At 41.1% G+C, this 19147-nt stretch overlaps 2 protein-coding genes across 8 annotated transcripts in view; one reads left to right on the forward strand and one right to left on the reverse strand.

Annotated features, from left to right (window-relative positions):
- The first annotated feature begins 72 nt into the window (after positions 1-72).
- Positions 73-6913, forward strand: tmem41aa (transmembrane protein 41aa). Its single transcript, XM_031743266.2, has 5 exons — positions 73-397; positions 2038-2188; positions 2668-2829; positions 4887-5025; positions 5722-6913. The coding sequence occupies exons 1-5, from the start codon at positions 216-218 to the stop codon at positions 5934-5936; spliced, it is 849 nt and encodes a 282-aa protein (XP_031599126.1). The 5' UTR covers positions 73-215; the 3' UTR covers positions 5937-6913.
- A 627-nt stretch (positions 6914-7540) lies between these two features.
- Positions 7541-19147, reverse strand: part of igf2bp2a (insulin-like growth factor 2 mRNA binding protein 2a) — a 55136-nt gene continuing 43529 nt past the window's right edge. For 6 of the 7 annotated variants that reach the window (XM_031743292.2, XM_039600148.1, XM_039600146.1 and 3 more), the window contains 8 exons: positions 17438-17573; positions 15474-15611; positions 14815-14883; positions 13970-14092; positions 13525-13599; positions 13242-13373; positions 12884-12997; positions 7541-11727 (listed from right to left, as the gene is read on the reverse strand). In XM_031743292.2, coding sequence (XP_031599152.1) covers positions 11629-11727; positions 12884-12997; positions 13242-13373; positions 13525-13599; positions 13970-14092; positions 14815-14883; positions 15474-15611; positions 17438-17573 — 886 coding nt within the window. In that variant the 3' untranslated portion in view covers positions 7541-11628. The remainder of the gene's footprint in view (positions 11728-12883; positions 12998-13241; positions 13374-13524; positions 13600-13969; positions 14093-14814; positions 14884-15473; positions 15612-17437; positions 17574-19147) is intronic. The other variant, XM_031743293.2, reaches the window with a different exon arrangement.

Here is a 19147-nt window from a genome sequence, read left to right on the forward strand (position 1 = left end):
CTTTTATATTATTGATATATACTTAAATCAGATTAATAAATTATAAGATACACTTGTAGGTACTTGTGGGTTAGTAATTTGAATATTTTAACAGTTCTATTGACATGGGGATGTGACGTCACTGCGGCGGTTGGTTGCCGCTTCTTGCCGTTGTCATTCTCGCTGACAGCAACCGGGAGGTGAAGCTTTTTTCCGGCTCTCAAACTCAGGGGAACATGCGCTCCCTCGTAGGACTAATTACGGTTGTCGCCGCAGCCAGCTTGTATCTATATTCCCTGTCCTTGTACCTCCCCGCGGGACCAAGAAAGCGTTCTGTCCGGAGCGCCGAGACTGGACATGTGTCCAAGGAGCAACAGCAGCAGCCCGGTGACTCCTTAGAAGAAGAAGAGCCCAGCAGGTGACTGGTATATTTAGCCGCTGGCTGGTAACCCATTGTTTTTGGGCTATGTTATAGGCTGTGCATAATTTAGCTTTATTTAAATTGGACCCCGCTGGGTCACTAGTAAGCTAATGTTAGCATGCAGCTCATAAAAAGACAGGCAGCTGTATTTGCTGGCTTTTAACCCCCTCTTCAAAAAGCAGTGACTCTAAAAACTGTCTAACTGAAGCCTCTTTTGGAAAAGCTAAAGTTAAAATAGCAAGTCCAGTTTTTGCTTCAGCTTTAACACGTGTCAAGGTTGTCATTGGGTCATAATTGACAAGTGTTGTGTTGTTGTTTACTGTAGAAGTTTAATTTGGGTTTAATACAGTAGATTAACAGTGTCCAGCTCTTCCTGCATTATATGGCGTTTATCTGGGCCCAACTTTATTTTTTTTTAATTTTATTTCACTGAAGTGTAGTTTTGGTAATGCATGAAAAAGAACAAATTCAAAGCTGTGTCATCCCAAACCAAGTCACGATTATTTCCCCCATATAAACGGTGCACCAAGCCAGGACAGTCTTCGCCTAAATTACATGCAAAGCAGTCAAGTTTTCAAGTGACGTCCCATGTTTGAGTGAGGAAAACCCCTTACGGTATTTGTGTCATTCAGATACGTCATAGAAAGAGGTGTAATTGGATCCACGTATCATTCATTAGCCTAAGTATTACTTACACTCTTTAGGTACACTTTTTGACTGCTTGTTAACACAAATATCTAATCAGCCAACGGTGTGAGTGGCAGTTCTCTGTGCTGTGAGAACATGGCTTGTTCTCACAGCATATCAAACCCTGAATTAGATGGGCTACAACGGCAGAAGATTACATAGGAACAGGAAACAGATGCTGGAATTCAAACGGGTTCATTAAAATTGGACAACAGCAGATTTTTCGGCACCCTTTGGGTACCTCGGTATCAGCTGACCATTGTTTAAACACCACAGCTTACCTGAGTGTCATTGTTGACCATGTCCTTTCCTTTATAGCAACAGTGCATCCATTGTCTTCTTCCAGCAGAATAACGCACTGTGTCAGATAAACTAAATCTGGTTTCTTCAACATGAAAATGAGGTCATTGTACTCAAATGGCCTCCACAGTCACCAGATCTCAATCTAATAGAGCACCTTTGGGATGTGGTGGGATGGATATTTGCATCCATGGATGTGCAGCTGACAAAATCTGCAGCAACAGTGTGATGCTAACTGTATGAGTCTGTCCCACGAAGAATGAACCTTTCAAAGAAACTCACTTCATTCTTTGTACTAGCATGGTAAAATCAATGAGTGGCTGGTTATCTTGGATTGAAGTGAGATTTGTCAATAGTAAAACAGATGGTAGTTAGAAAAAAATGCAGTTTTATTTAAATAGCTTAGTTTTTTAAGTGACGTAAAAAGACTGTTTTGGTATCAGTTTTAGCAGATAAGTATAGGTATCAAACCATGTTTGTAGTCCCCGCAGAAGCCACATGGGTTACTCTTTCAGCTATTTAAATCTAAAAGTAACTTTAAGTTAAAACATTTTTGATCACAATGATATTTTTTCCGTGCTGCCGGTCTTTCTGTGAACATGAAGCTGGCCTGACAGAAATGACTAACTTAAATGTGAATGTTCTCACAGGTTAAAATTCCCTTCAGACTTGGAGGAGCTGCGGGAACTCGCTGAACTCTTGCAGTTCTACAAGACAGAGCACACTGGATATGTCCTGCTCCTCTTCTGCAGTGCTTATCTCTACAAGCAGTCCTTTGCTATTCCTGGATCCTCATTCCTGGTAAGGTAATAATGTCCTGTGTACAGATCCAGGATGATAAGGAAAGCATTGTGATGAGCACAAAACTGGTAGATTTCTTATGCTGGCTGTCTTAAAACACATGTAAAATCCTTTTAATGAAGCATTTTGTATGTTTAATTACATTACGAGAACACATGGGCTAAAATATGCCAAAAGTGTCACATCTTGTAGGTGTGAAAAGATTACATTTGCATGCAAGATGAAGGAAAATTCAAAAGGCACTTGGACAGCATGCGGCATGCAGCTTGTGTCTCTTGTTTAAATAAATGCGGAGGATAAAAGAATATTCAGATAATGCAAATGACAATCTGAGTGGGCAGAACTGCCAAAATACTGGCTTCACACCAGTGTTAGACCACAAAGTATTTCTCTCCTTTCGCATGTAGAGACGCCACAGAGCTGTGTGTCAGATGATGCCTATTAACGCGGGCTTTTGGTCTCCATTTGTCATTGTGTAGAACATTCTTGCGGGAGCTATATTTGGACCCTATCAAGGACTGCTGCTTGCCTGTGCGCTCACAACTGTGGGCTCTACGATGTGCTTCCTCCTCTCCCAAGTCTTTGGAAAGCACTACATTGTGAACCTCTTCCCAGATAAAGTCTCCACGTTACAGAGAAAGGTACGACCGGGCTGTCACACAAACAAAACACACTGAAGGAAACAAATATAGAAAGCTTTTGAAATACCGGTGGTTGTTCTCTCAGAGAACAACTGTTAATTTGGCCGTGTGTGCTGTAAATAAACAGTAAAGAGGGCTATGCTTTATCTTATTTACAAAAATCAAAGGTTTTACCTGTCAAGCTATTATTACCAACAACACTTCCTACAAGGAGACATTGGCCATATCATATTATCACTTTAGAAATCCAGTATACTCATTTCTACACATAGAATCTGATAAATCAGTGACTTCTTGCCCTTGAAAAGGAAGAAATGGTTGACAGGTGTAATTTTAGACTCTGCTGTCAAACGTGTAGAAGCGACATTGTTGTGTTCCCTCATGAAGCCCAGGAGAAAGTTTGACACAGAGCCAGCCATAACCTAAAATTTCAGAGATAACGGCTACCACAATGTCAGCTTTCTTTGTTAGGTAGGCCTTTCTGCTTCAGGCTGTATGTGTGCTTATGTGAAAGGGGGTGTTTGCTACACCACTCTTCTTGCTCATAAAATAGATTGAGTCCCACCTACTTCAGTCATAGACACCTGTAGAGGAGCAGGTGATGGAGAGCTGTAAAGAATATGAAATATGTAACCACTAAAGGCAATACTGCTGGCTCAAAAAAATAAAAAGCCAACAGAGCAACACTGGCAGGAAGTCATTAATCTTGTGAATTCGTGAGTTTATGTGTTGTTGTTGTTTTTGTTTGTTTGTTTCTTTCTGACAGCTGCACATTAGACTCTGAAACCTTAAACTCGATCCACTTAAACAGCTCTGTCTCCATCTCACCATCTGATGACCGAGACGTGGAAATCACTTTAGTTTGTTGCCAAATGAAAATGTAATTAATTAGCTATTAAATATTTTGGCTGATGAATATCCTACAAATAAATCCTAAAAATAGGTTAAAAGATCAGCTGGTCTATCTTTAACCTGCGGCTTAAACAGTGTGAAACAGACTTGGCAGCGCCTTAGGACGAAGCATAAAAGCATTCTGCGTAAGAGTGCAAATAACTCTGATTTTCAGCTCAACATACACTATATTGCCAAAAGTATTCACTCATCCATCCAGATGATTGAATTCAAGCCAATAGAACTCCTCTGGGATGAATGAGCGCGGAGACAGGCCTTCCTGTCCAACACAGTGTCCGACCTTACAAATGTGCTTCTGGAACAATGGTCAAAAATTCCCGTAAGCGGACTCCTTAACTGTTATATCCTTTTCAGACAAGATCGGGTGTGCTCAGGGTTGTATGGCTGTAAGCTAAGGTGCTAAGGGTGGGCCGACGACATATTAAGCGCTATGGATTAAGAATGGGATGTCACTCAAGTTCACGTGTGTGAAGCCAAACGAGCAAATACATTTGGCATTATGTCATTAAGCTATTAATTTTGCTTTGTAGTACAGTGCTCAGGGGACGTGAGAGAAGCAATAGTGAAAAAGGAGTCAATATTGGGGGAAAAAAACAAAAGTTTTAATAATTAAACCCAAAGAGATCAAACACAGCAAAACCTGAGCTATGTCTTTGCTGTGTGGGTCACAAAAAGAAGAAGTTGAAGAGAACTGCTCAAACACGCTCACATGCTGACACAGCAGTGGCTCTCCCTGACCTAAAGTACTCCCTGGTGCTAAATGCTGAGTGGAGTCAGCTGCAGGGGGCGGTGCCAAGGACAGGAGGGAGGGATAACCCACGCGCACAGGCAAAATAAGGTAGGCCTGCTGGGCCTGTAACGGACATATATGTACTGACAAGATGAGCTTCTTCGTAGCTGGTGGGTGTTTGGCAAATATCCAAGTATACTGAAAGTTATGCCAGATTTGGATTTGCATTATTATTCACCAAAAGGACTATTTGACTGTAACACTTTGAAAAGATGGCTCTTGGTATAGTTCTGCTGATGAGTTAACTTGCGCGTGACTAGTTGATGTGAACAGGGGATCAGAACAATGACACACACCTACCGCCTGCCTCGGTAAATTTCTCCAGCCCATCTGATCTGTTGTCCGAATCTTCCAGGTGGAGGAAAACCAGGACTGTCTGTTCTTCTTCTTGCTCTTCCTGAGGTTCTTTCCCATGACTCCCAACTGGTTTCTGAATATGTCTGCCCCGATTGTAAACATTCCCATCACCTTCTTCTTCTGCTCAGTCTTCATTGGTAAGCACACACAGATTTTCTGCTTGGTGAGACTAAGTGAGGTAGTTCTAGTACTCCACATTGAAAACAAAATACTGGATGACGATGGGCTTCAGCTTTTAAAATAGTCAGTCACTATTGACAGGCTACAACCAAGCTTATTAGCTTTAATTATTTGAATTATCCCTCCCTGGAAAACTCTATCTATTAATACACCTCTAGATTTAGATAATTCTGTGCCTGTAGAAAATCATAACCATCATAATCATCACACACGTGAAAACATTTTTTTTTTCCTTACTAATTTTGATAAATTTGTTTGTTTTTAAGGGTATTAACACTATTATTACTTATATGTTTGAAACAAAGATTTGATTGATTGTGATGTTGTTACTTACCAGCTTGTGCCAGGCCTCCTACAGCTGGCATTAAACCTAATTAAACTCCTCTTCACAGCACAGGCTTAAGCCTGGTTTCTACACAGATATGCACACTAAGAATTTATATGGTGGCATATGACAACACTCCAGTTTAACCCCATGAGTTGTAATAGATAAAAACCCCACAGTTTTCATGTGATAGCATAGGGCTAGGATTAGGTTCTTGGACCTCACAGGGTTAAGCAACAACAACACAACGCTGCATCTGTCACTGTAAATTAAGTTCCCCATCGTGTCTCAGCACAATTTGTTCTTGCTCTATTGTCCGCTTCTTCAGGCCTCCTGCCATACAACTTCATCTGCGTCCAGACAGGCGTCATGCTATCTGAGGTGTCGTCGCTGGATGACTTATTCTCCTGGGAGCGGCTCCTGCAGCTGCTGGCCATCGCCTGCATGGCTCTGCTGCCAGGTGCCCTCATCCGTCGCTTCAGTCAGAAGCGACTCAAACTTGGCATCCAGTCACAGAATGGACTCGATAAGAAGGTCCAGTGATCCATCCTGGGACTGAGTTTGTTTGTTAGCATACTGATGCTTTCTGCCCTCGAGCGAATGAAACACACACACGTGTAAAGTGCTTTAATGTTGCAGAGCCACCTGGACAAGTCGCAGTGGGAGTATTTGAGGAGAATTATGTCCTACTAGATGTTTCCGTGCCACATGTTGGCACAGCAGTAAATGTTTATAGATGTATGAATGTACAGTGGTGACACAAAGGGGAAGGAGGGGGACATTTTAAGGAAACTTTGCTCTTGCACTCATGTTCAGAAAGCAAGTGTTCAAAGTGCCTGTTGTGGAGTTTTGGACTCACACTTCTACCTCCATGAGCACCAGAAAGAGATGGTGTAAATGTTTGTTGATGATGGTTTTGTGGGGCTTTTATGATTTTTCTTTTTGGTTATGTGTACAGCACACACACTATACAAGTAGGTTATTTTTTATTGTTTTGACAATCGCTTCTTGCAGTTTCAGTGTCATTCATTTTTTGGGGGGTGTCATTTAGAGGCCAGAATTTGACCTCTGGAAAAGCAGCGTGACCGGTTTTAATGGCTCGTTATATGGGACGTGTTTACAGTATTAAGGTGTTCTTCTGTATTATTGTCTGAAAACCGATGTGCAGTTAATTCGGGTGACGTGACGCTTTAATCCTGCTACAAAAATCCTTCTTTGCAGTCTTTTTATTGGTTTAGCAGTAAAAGGTCTTTCTTCTGAATTGTACATTTTGTTTTAATGTAATGTGTTTCAAATTTAATGTGTGGTGATCTCGTGCACAATGAAGATGAAGCAGAATCACTGAGCAGAAGCTCCAGTGCACTCGGTGGATGAGGGGGTTTGTTTTTTAATGGTTACACGTTTTACTTACATCGGGCTTTTTTCAGTGTGACGGACCTTTGGTGTGTCAGATTCTAAGTGTTGAAAGCACCTTTATTAGAGAGGTACAAAACCTTTGAAATAATAAACCGTGAAAACAGTTTTCTTTCAAATATTCTTTATTGCTCAGATCCAGGTTGCTCAGCAATACAGTTCACTCACAACTCAAAACAACAGCATGGCTGTTACCAGAAAGGCACGGATCCACGAGATGTAGTAACAATGGATCGTATGTCTGTCCAGTGCACAGTCACCGATTACCTTGAGGTGTTTTTGGGACCTTTTGGCCTGTGGGAAATGTAGGACGTGAGGGTTTGTGACCTACTGAGGAAACAAAAGGAATCTCCCAAATGGTGAAGAGCAGTTAAGAGTCGGATCGATGTAAAACCACAAATTGAAGTATAGTGCTATATGAAGTGTAGTACATACTGGATCGCCTGCAATAGTCTCATGCAAGTCTTTGCATTTTTCTCAGTTCACAAGTTAGGACGACAAAAAAACAGACAAAAAAAAAAACACTGCTGTGGTTCTGCACATCTGACCAGACTTGATCCTTCATCACCTGATCCATACTTGTTTTTGTTATTTTGGATGGTGTTGAATATTCAGTCCCATAGGCAGAACAACTTTTACCAGCACTTTTATTTTCAGACCTGGTTACTCTGCCCACTCATATCTACTTTGCATTTTCTTTTTCTTATCCCCCTTCCCCCATCCCAATCTTCAAATCTGTTTAAAATCCTAGCTAGGACACAATTTAACAGCAAGTAGTGATCTAACATGACTGGATATTAAAGAATCCCAGCTACTGCTCCAGACTACATTATTTAATCAGTGTAACTGACAAGAAAACCAGATCAACAGAAAACAAAATAAAGCCTAAGTTATTCAACCGCTGTGCGATATGACTAACAGCACTGTGCGTCCTCAGTGATGCGAGTGTGTTTTTTCTGATACTGAAATTAATGCCTAGCAACACCCTACTGAACCTAGAAACACCAAAATCCTTGGAAGTAAAAAAAGAAAAAGTTACTATGATGTTTGCAGGTTTTGCCTCAGACTGTGGCTGAGGGGAAACCTGCTCTTCTAGTAAAGAGCCAAAAACACAAGAGAGGCGGAGGCCTGAGGAGTCCTCTGCAATGCGAGAAAAGAACTTCAAATCTGTTCTAGGAAAAAAAAACAAAGAGGAAAAAAACCCTACTCCTGCCAGTCAGACAAACCGTAAGTGACAAAATTCAATTTTCCAGTGCTACTGCGAACAGACATGCCCTACTAAAGTGAAGCAGCCCACCGCAGGAGTCATGCGTTCCAAAAGAAGCACCGTACTGCATTCGTGTGGGTAAGGTCAGGGTAATTGAATCAGGTCTGGCGAGCTAACATCATCAGTATGAGGTACTGTACCGGCTGTGGTGGAGGCGTGCTGAAGCAGCCCCAGGCATTGTGTGAGTTTGATAGACCTTTATGTTTTATTTTGCTAATCTGTGTTCACTGGGACCCCCCCCCCCAAAAAAAAGATCCTCATCTGATGAAAAAAAAAAAAAAAAAAAAAAATCCCTAAAATAGCGCCAAAAACAAACGAACTTTCACTACATCATTTATTTATTATATTCCTTTGCCCTACACTGGTTTTAGTAACTGTAACTAAGTCAGCCTTGGATTCAGAGGTAATTCTGAAATGTACAGCACAAAAAAAAGAAAAAAATGTAATAACTGGTAGATCGATGAGAAAACCATTTAGAGGTCAGCTTGAGGGAACCTGTGACTCTCTAAACTTCTCCCACCATTTCTCACAATGCAGGCGCAGACTGGTAGGTGTTATAGAGAGACAGAAAACGATGCATTAATGTGCGACTATTGTACATGTTTACAGATATACAGTTATCCTGTCGTACACAGTGACATTTCAACGACTAGAGTTGTTCTACATTCTACACAGAAGACTAGGGTTTCACACCACGTTCAAGAGTCCTGTCAGTGTATTTTTGCAGCTTTGTGTTTTCATCAAATCAACCCCAGAGGATGCTGTTATCAAATAGAGCTGGTAAAATTGGGTTGTTATAAAAAAAAAAAAAAAAAGTAATTTTTTTTTTTATGTTATTTTTTTCCACAAGTGAATAAACGTCGTGGTTTGTTTTTAAAAGTCTCAAAAAACCTGGAGGTACGATTGGGAAAGACAAAAAAAACGAAAACAGGAGGTACAGTCGGTTAGTTTCTGTTTCTATCAACTGATTTTTCTTTTTTTTGTTCTCTTTAATTTCTTTGAAGGTGAAATCAGTACACAACATCCACATTCAGAACCACATCGGGCAGGTATGTACCCCTTAGATCCTGCTCTTCATTCCTTTCTAGCAAACAAAAAAAAACAAAACTGACTTGGAAATTCTTTTGTATGGCGTCCAGGCAAACAGTCCGACAAAGTTGACTACGGTTATTTTTATTTGATTTTTTTTTTACAAAGTTTCACTAGTCGGCTGGACCTGAAGAGTGTAGAGATTACTGTAGATCTTTTCTCTTTTTTCATTTCATTAAAAAAGAAAATTAAAAACGCTCAAAATGATTAGTTAACAAGGCATACAAAAATGTGGAAAAAGGGGAAATGAAAGATTGGACTGAGGTACCCTGAAGCCTGAGGTAGATCACAATACTGACATGCGCACTGTTCACATCCCGACCACAAGTTAACGCGGTGGTTCACTTTTACTGCTCTCCTATTTTTTCAGGTTTTTATTCATTATATTATTATTCATAGTCTAGTTTTTGTTTTAGTTTTTTCAAGAAAATAAACACTTCCCTTCAAAATAATATGGCAGTGTCCCACTGAGGAAAAAAAGAAAAGGACTTTGTCTTCTTTTTGTTTCTTATCAATAGCTCTCATCACAAAATAGGAAAAAATAGATTCATAAATATTACTCTCTCTTTTTATATATATATACACACACATACACACACACGCACACACACACACACGGAGGAAGCTGTGCGTATTGGCAATAACCTTGCGTCTGGAAGATGAAGCTGATGGGTGATGTCTGAAAGGTGAAAAAATAAGGCAACAAGCTTCTATGTTCTTCAAAGTAAAGCACAAAGGGACACCAGGACCTGCATGTCCAGCGTGCTCGCAGAGCAGGCGGCCAGCTCGCCAAAATAAAAAATAAAAATTTTTTAAATAGCGAAAAGAACAGAGAAAGCGTGAGGATGACAATCTATGTGTCGTGTGCCGCTGGCCTGGCCTGCTGGACACGGCAGGGGTGATATCTGTATTTTTTTTCTAAAAAGGCTGCATATCGTACATTCACAGCTGTCATGCCATTTTTAGAAAGCTCCCTGACAAGAGAGGGTTAAAGCCAAACGCGGCTGCGGCTGGTCGTGTACCACAGGTCATACAGCGCCTCCCTAAAATCCAACCTCGCTGCCACCCCACACACCAGAAGTCTGCATCCTCCTTCCCCCTAACCCTCCCAACCCTGCCCCGAACCCTGTCCCCCTCCTTTACCTGGCCCTCAGCTCACATTCTGTGCTGGCCCTTGCAACGTCCTCATAAGGCCAAGCGTGTGGCGGCGCGCGTCCGAAAAGGACCGGCTAACGGACGAACGCGTGCCGCTTGTTAAGACGTCAGTTTTTGCTCTGATTGAAGAGGAGACGACGAGCGTGAACACAGACGACGTCTACTGCACAGCATGACAGAATTTTACTGGCTACAAAAAAAAAAAAAAAAAAGAAAGAAAAAAGAAAAATCCCTCAGTTGCATTTAACCTCTCTTGAGCAAAAGTGGCAGTCAGTTCAAGGTTATCAAAAAGCTACGGAAAAAATTTTATCCCATTTTTTGAAAAAGAAAAAACCCAAACAAAAACAAAAGAAAAGACATGGTGTCCGATGAGAGAGAGTGATGAGAAGTGAAGCAGAAGTTAGAAGAAAAGAGAGAGAGAAAAAAAATAAGCTTAGCATCGGGTATGAATGGTGAGATATATTTGAAAGGGACGTTATCTTTTGCGTTGGCACACACACAGGCTTGTTACAAAGACTCAGAACCATTCACCTTATTTACTTATAGGGGTTTTCTTTTCAAATTTCAGTGGCCTAAAAATGGGAACAAACAAGGGGAGTGGCTGTCAATCAATCGATCAGTCAATCAATCAATCAATCAATCAATCAATCTCAGGTACAAGCAAAATACTAACACCAAGCTGTACTGTCATTTTGATGAATAAAATAACAGCGCATGCTCTCAGTTTGTATCCATACACGTTTCTACTGCATTAATACTGCTAAGGATATTTGATCTCACAATCTAAATATCTCAAACACGCGTGAGAGAAGGAGTCCGCTGTCGCTCGCTCTAACCCAAAATATCAATCACAATGCCTCGTATACGCTCGTGTTAAAATAGAGTTGCTTTTTCTCCTTTTCTTTTTTTTAGGCCTATGTTAGTCCAACTAAAGAGATAACGTTATGCAGGGCGACAAACTAGTTCCTGTTTTTTAAACCGTGAAGACAACGGTTCCCAAATTTTCTGCCATTTCCACCTTTCTTGTAGGTTTTTTTTTGGTTTTTTTGTTTATTTATTAATTTATTTTTTTTTTAGCTTCAGTACGATTTCTCCCAATCTATCTGCTCTCACAGGGCTGGCAGTGCACACAATGCCCTCAGCCTTTGGCTCTCACTTGTGTCCCCCCTAGCGAAGTTCTTTGGTTTTGATCCCGGTGCTGCTGGTCTGCCCTGCATGTCCCCCTTGGCCTTGGCCTTAGTCTGGATAGGTCTCTGTCCATTTGGGAGGGCTACATTCATTGGCTGGTGCCCACTGGAGCCACCCGGCTGGTCACTTGGAGTGATGCGGTGACACGGCGGCGCCCTGCTGGTGCTTCTGTTCCTGCTGTTTGACCTGCTGAATGATCTCCCGGATCTTCCTCTGTGCAGTCTGTTGGAGAGATCGAGAATTAACACAGCAGCAAAACATAACAGGTTCAAGTAAGAATAATGAACAAAGTAAAGGACAATCATCAATAAAAATACAAGTGTAGACAGATACATTTAGGTAAATGCAGTATGCAAGCTTTATCTGAAAGAAAGCGTTACAGATATGAGCAGAGCAACATCCCAGACTCTGTGTGTCCGTTTGTTTGTCAGTTTTAATATTGCAGAAAATGCATGAGCCGATTTAAACTCCGCTCAAAAAGAAAAGAAAAATACAATTTTATACCATTTTTAAAGCACTTGGATGCATTAATCGGGGCGCAGCCGACTGGGCCAACTAAATGTGATGCGTATGAAAGCCAGTGAACAGCTACCCATTTGTTTTCACTTTATTATTACTAGTTACTCATATAGACAGTTACATAACGGTTACATTCAGCACACTCAGCTTTGGGCTGATTAGATTTCTCCACCATCAGTAAACTTTCAAGTCCAGCTGGTTACAATGAAAACAAATTGTACTACCAGCTGTCTACATCTGCCAAGCAAAAGATATGCGCAGCTAAGAGCTCAGCCAAGGGGGGCAATATTAATGTTAACATCCTCTCCTGCTGTCACAACCATGAGCCTCTCGTTACAGGCAGATGGATGCTGCCTCCTGCACAGCGATACTGACGGCAGGCGGCTCGGCAGAAAGGAAATCCTTTGTACATAACAGAGGTCTGCACAAGTTTATAATAACTGGGTCACGATTTAAAGGTTTTTAATCCATTACAGGCACTTTGAGCAACACAATATAGCTGCTGTTTAGTTCAACTGTATTCAAAAGCAGGCAGACATTTATGCATCTCAAAAAAAAAAAAAAAAAAAAAAAAAGGCTGCTCACACTAAAATAAGCTAGATGGTTTTAGCACTGCAGGCCAGAAGAGAATACACATAAACATAGGGGAAGCATGTTGCGGCTGAACAAAGAGCCATTAGACATAATACACCAGGTTTTAATGATCATATAAAAATCTGGACATTACACCACGTTTTATTGTTTTATGCGATTTAACAATGCCTTTTGTACGCTGTTGTTGCAGCCATTCTTTTGATACCTGTGCAGCAGCAGAACTAATGAGCCACATAATGAGCGTCGCTGGTTTAATTTTGCGTACCTGGCTGGCAAAGAAATGCCCACTGATTTTCACAAAGACCTCGTCGTTCTCATCAGGAGTTTGGTCCCGCGGTACGATGACCTCCGCGCTCGTAAGGTTCTGCAACTCATTTACCTGAAACACCGACACAGACTCCCATTATCACAGCCTCACTTTGAATTTTACCTCCAACCTCAAAATTGTGTTTAACTGAAACACCCCTCGAAGCCAATAAGTAATTGCAGTAAACACCAGTACATACCAGACTCTCACAGATAAAAGTTTTATCATGTAAACATAACTAGCTCATTTAAATAAAAAGTTGGAGCACGGCATTGTTGTCGCTGCAGTTTAAAGGACAATTCAAGCGCATGCTTACCGTCTTACCACCTTTACCGATGACCCTGCCAGCTGCACTTGAGGGAACCTTGATGTGTGTCTCCAGTTTGACCTCCTCCTTCGCAGAGAAGAAGTTTTCCTCTTTCAGCTTTCCAAATATCCGACCTTGGGCCTGGAATACAGAGGAGGGAATGAGGCAAGGAGAGACTGGGGAAAATGGGGACAAACAATGATCCACTGCTGTTATGAAAACTATTTATGAAGTTAACCCCCCCTCAAAAAATTATTTAACACAAAGATTCATGCACATATGCAGTTTTTACCTTAAACTGAGCTTCTGGGGTTCCAGTAATGATGACCATCCTCTCAGTAACATCTGGACTCTCAGCCGGAGCAATCTGACATGCACAGAAAGACGCAAATCAGATTTCTAGCTTCTGAACAAATTCATGCGGTATGAAATCATGTAAAGCTTGTGGCCAATAAAATCATGAGAAGAAAATCCCACAAATATATTGAATGCAACTGAAGAATCCAATAAAATGAATTGTCTCTGATTGCATTATCTGAAATGTTTCTCTTCTTTTCCAACATTTTGAAATATGGAAATTGCTCCACCCCAGATCCATAAAACGCTGCTGGGTGAATGATGGGTTGAGGTTTATTTATAAAAACAAAACAAAGACACTCGCTCATTAGATTAGCGACACTCCATCCTCCTCTTTCTCCTTTCTTATTGAGCACACTGTTGACAGGCAACAAACGCACCTTGATGGAAGCTCCGGCAAAGTGGGCAAGTTGTTTGATGTGCTGACCCTTCTTGCCGATCAGGGCTCCGACTGCCTGAGTTGGAATAAAGAGGTAGACAACCTCCTGTTCTGGAGCCTGTTGCTGAAAAAGGACCACACAGAAAAGAAAACATATAAAGTACTTTTATTAAACTTTACTATTTATTTGACTGTGAAAGAAAAGAATATGATTCAAATTCAAATTGTCGCAAAAACGGTTTTGAGCAAACTTGACAGATACTTGAAGAACGTCCGAAAAAGCTGACACCACATGCAAGGGAGGCTAAATTAAGCCCTCTTTGGGTAAACATCGCCCTCTGGCCGCGTCTGAATGGAATATTTCCTATTAGGGGTGATGCCTGCCCTGTGTTTTTGTTTTTCTTAGCATGGTAACACTCATGTAGTTGAGGTTTATAAAGTGAATTTTTACGAGCCACGGGATAACTCTGGGCTAAAAAGTCCCCTTCCAGGAATATTTGTGGTGTTCTGGTGACTGGGTGATGGTAAACAGGAATCCAGACTCTCTGTCCTACACAGACGCTGACTGAGGCGTTCTAACAGTCTGCTATTTACAAATCCACCTCATTTAGATCTGCCTTTATCTGTTTTACAGCAGGGTTCATGGTTTTACCTCCCATGCATAGAAGCTATGTGCAGAATGCACACAACCAGAAGAAATGCAAATCCTAAAGGGGTCTCTTTTCCAAAACATGGATTTCACCTGTTTTTGATTATTAAAGCAATTGTCTAATAGGACAAACAAAAAACAAAACAAAGGATTCAGAGAGGAAACACTGACTGTAGTGCAGATTTGAGGGAACATACTGAGTGCTGGTGGGGGATGGCACTTGCTGGAGGAACCCCATACAGGCCACTGAGATGTGAAGAGTGACTCTGAAAGTGAAGTGACAAGCATGCCTATCAGATGGCATGTTAACACACATGTTAAAAGGCACAGGCACGAACACAAATCAAGCTCTTTCTTCGGGGGGAATTTCAGGGTAGAAACTCGCAGTGAATCACACACTGAGTTTCTGGACTACGAAGCACGCACATGCATTCTCACAGACTGTCTCACACCGCTTTGGCTCGCGCTCGTCAGGCAATGAGTGGAGACTTTGTTTTACTGACAGACTGACTCATCTCTGGAGAAGATGGGGGAATTCTGGTTGCTTCAAACTGTGTACAAAATCATGCAGGAAGACCTGAGTCAACACTGTAGTGTATTTTAAAAATGCACTTCAGGGGAGCCTGGTTTACCAAGTGTTGGAGATAAATTGCTTTATCAAGCCAATCTTTATCATGCACTTGATGTGGGTAAACCAGCAAAGGCAAAGTCATGCTCAAAGAAGCATTTTCAAAAATAACTTTTTCTTCCCTTTTATGGCCATGTGCTCAGGTAGTCTGTGGGAAAAGGAGGAGGGGGGAGACCAAAAAAAAAAAAGAAACAAACCCCCCCCCCCAAAAAAACAGAGGATACTCACTAAGAATGGGTTGTACCCTGCTGGCGCCACAGCAGGCACAGCGCTACGTGGTCCAGCAGCAGGGGGCAGCACCGGCAGACCAGAGGAGAAGATGCCCAGAGCGTTCAGGTTCAAGCCCGGGATCAAGTTGGCCTGTTGCTGAGCAAAAAAACAAAAAAGGAAGAGGCAATGGCAGAGTTTTAAAAAGTTATCACAACAGAAGAAGATTGCTTGGGTTTTAATTAATGCAATTTTTTTTTAAAGAAGCTGATCGGATTTTAACTTTCATTTAATATCCAAAGCATGCAAAAGGAAAAGAAAAAAGAACACTGTAGTGATCTTGGAAAAAACATAAGTTGAAGAAAGATGAAGAAAACATACAAAACACAAATGACTCGTCCAATTAAGCGCATTTTAAACTTTTTTTTTTTTTAAGTTAATAATGCAAGCAATAAACAACAATTTTTCAAGTGTTTTTTAATATAATAATAATAATGATAACTCTGATCCTTTTATTTAATCTGATTAAAGTTGGTCACAAACACAAAAAGTATTTTCTGTTCTCACATCACTTCAAAGAACACCACATCTGTGCTGACAAATAAGGATGCAGAGCTGGAGGAAGTACTCAACAACAGTTATGATGACTGAGGAAATGTCTGAATAATTTATCAATGAAAAATATCTCCAGTTTCCCAAATATACAGTAAATATTGACTAGTTCAATTTCCTATTTCCTACAGGTTATTAATTATTACCATCATAATGACATACTCTGCAAAATCCCCTTCATTTATTGATAATTAAAATATTGTTTAGCTGCATGTCTCGTTGTGTCAACTGCCCACAGGGTTTTAAACACAAAGTGAAGGAATAAATCTTCCTCTAGGGGTTTAGAAAAATCTTCTACTGCATGAGCTACATTAAAATAAAAACCCACTAAACTCTAAAAAATGCTTGTTGCAAGCTTAAAATGGGTCTGTTTTCTTAACTCCTTAAAAAGATAATGCTTCTGTGGTACATGGTTTTCACAGGAGAGATGTTGTAAAAGCGTAACCAAAACAAAAAAACCCAAAAAAAACAGAAAGAAAAATCTTCCCCCAAAGTCAAGTCAGCTATTCTGGTTTCATGGCCATGACAAGACAAGACTGCCTCCTTTCACTTCCTTTATCCCAGAACGCTCTCTGTAATATCCAGACTGTCACGCTAGATGGCCCTAAATGCTTACTGTAGAGCTGATGCTCAACCTGACAGGTGCCAGAACTGCTCGTACCATCCAGAACAACATGACAGCACGCTGCGTTATGATTATTTCTGAACAAATATTGAGACTGTCGCTGTGAAGGAAAAACTAATCAACTAATGTGCTAAAGGGAAAGAAACCAACTAATTCTGTGTTACTGCACGAGTCACATCCTGAGCATCGTCATCGTTAATACAGTCACTTTATCAGCATTCATCTCTCTGCAGTACAACAGAGAGCATGCAGAGTGTGCCATCATGGCTATCGCTCTTCCTCAGAGGATGACCTCTCAGGCTGCACCGCTGGTGATGTCATTGGGGCAGTGTGAAAGAGGAGCTGGGCGAGAGGGCGGCCTGCACATATCAGGTGGATGCTGGGAAAAGCAGTGTGTTACAGCAGTAACACAGACACATACACAGCGGGGAACTAAGTGTGAGTCAGAAGCTCCATGAAAGAGGCAGACATACACACACACACACACACACACACACACACACACACACAGACATGCTGCGCTCAAACACTCGACTCACTGATGAGCTGTCCAGCGATCGTTTACTGTTATCCATTTACCAAGCTGGTATTACTAATGCTGGCGCTAACATGCGCTGAATGGAAAGGCAATATTACCCCGCCGTATATCATCGCTTCTCTCCGTTGTTCACCTGTCAGTCTGCGTGAGTCAACATACTAGCACACACAAACAATCAGGAGGCCTGCAGACGTTACCCTCAAGACTTACATTTATAGCAGCAATATCATTCTCGTAGGCTTCCCTCAGTTTCTTCGTGATTTCCACCTCAGCTTTACAACACGCATCTATGCTGCCCTTCACCGTGATGGTCCTCTCAGGGTTGTAAATAGTTAAGTCTTGTAACCTGAAAGGAAAATCACACGCACACAGACACAGAAATGATTACTGTATATGCTCACAGAAGGAAGACGTGCAGAGGATTCCCAAAACAGATTTAAAAGAATAATGATATATTTAGGTTCTGACTAAGTTTCCACAGGCTGGATACTACATTTCCCATAATGCAACTCAGCTCTGTCGTTCAACATGCTGCATTCACGTCATACAGGATGGATGGCAGTGAAGAGAAGCTTCCAGCGTTATTAATAAAAACTTGGCTGAGTGAGAGTTAAACAAACTGCACTGACAGTAAAACAGAACATCAATTAAATTTGCATTTAACACTAAACGACATATATTGGCTGACATGTTTTGTTCGTTTTTAGATTCTTGTTTATTACACATATAAGTCAGTCAAGCATGTGGGAGCTTTAAAAGTGCAGTTTTGGCTTAGACTATGATTCACACGTCAAAAAAAGACAGATACAATGATTTGTAGTCATGTTCCAACTATGCTCTGGGTTTAAAACATAGCATCTGATACATTTTCACTTCACCAGATTCTAAAAGAGAGATTTTTGGAAATGGTGTCAACAAAAACAAAACAGGTCTGCATTTCAGACTGGACAGACTGTTTGTTTTTTAAACCATAAGAGACGTCACACTTTGTTTCCTAATTGGGTCTTGCTGGTCACAAAGTGGTCCATCACAGACTCATCATACACCTACCAGTCACATGACCCTTTCACAGAAGACAACAGCTTAAACCACCGGACAACATGCATGAATAATGCTATGCTAGCACCTGATTTAAATCAAATCCTGCATTTTATATTACGTGAACAGTGATGTAATGTGACATACTGTTCACATTTCAGGCTATTGAAAAAGTCTATGTCCCTTTAAACTACTACTACTTAATTTATGTTACTCCTTTAATTCTCAGTACCTGACCGCACATTCCCTGAAACCTAGCGCCACGTGGCAGCAACTCAGACCTCAACTAGTGTGACAGGTCTGTTTGGTTGCAACACAAAGAAAATATGTCGGCGAAACAAAACAAAACAGGTAAAGCAAACGTTAGTAACCTGCCAGTGTGCTCACATGCCATTTTTCTCGTTCCACAGCTTTGACAGAAGTGCACAGACTGTCTGTTGTGAAGTCTTATCATTTTCCTCCCTTTCAGTAATGGACTGTTGTTTAAGATTTATTAGCTTAACCCCTGACATGATCAGATCAGTTTCACTCACGATGGCGGAGCATTGCAGACACATCAGCACATGAGCATAAATGCAAACAACTATGTCGCCCACTACAGCACAGGCTCCGCAGGGATCCAATGCAATGCTATAAATTAAGCTCAGCAAGTCAAGTGGATTAGCAGCAGAGGGACATACATATACAAATGAAAGCCAAACGAAGCAACAGTGTGATTGATGTTTTTATTCCGTTTGTGCAACAGCCAGATAATGACTTAATCTGTACATTTCAATGTTAACCTGAGAAATATAAAAGGAAAAAAATGCTTATGTCTATGGTTACCTGTTATCTTGAAAGCTGCTGGCAAATTTTTGAAATTCAAGGTGTCTGATACTCAGC

The sequence above is a fragment of the Oreochromis aureus genome, linkage group 16 (assembly GCF_013358895.1).
Source record: "Oreochromis aureus strain Israel breed Guangdong linkage group 16, ZZ_aureus, whole genome shotgun sequence".
NCBI classification, from domain to species: domain Eukaryota; kingdom Metazoa; phylum Chordata; class Actinopteri; order Cichliformes; family Cichlidae; genus Oreochromis; species Oreochromis aureus.

Coding starts and splice junctions, on each gene's coding strand:
- tmem41aa (XM_031743266.2), top strand. CDS start 216: ATGCGCTCCCTCGTAGGACTAATTACGGTTGTCGCCGCAGCCAGCTTG. Junction 398..2,037: donor GAAGAAGAAGAGCCCAGCAG/GTGACTGGTATA, acceptor ATGTTCTCACAG/GTTAAAATTCCCTTCAGACT. Junction 2,189..2,667: donor TTCCTGGATCCTCATTCCTG/GTAAGGTAATAA, acceptor GTCATTGTGTAG/AACATTCTTGCGGGAGCTAT.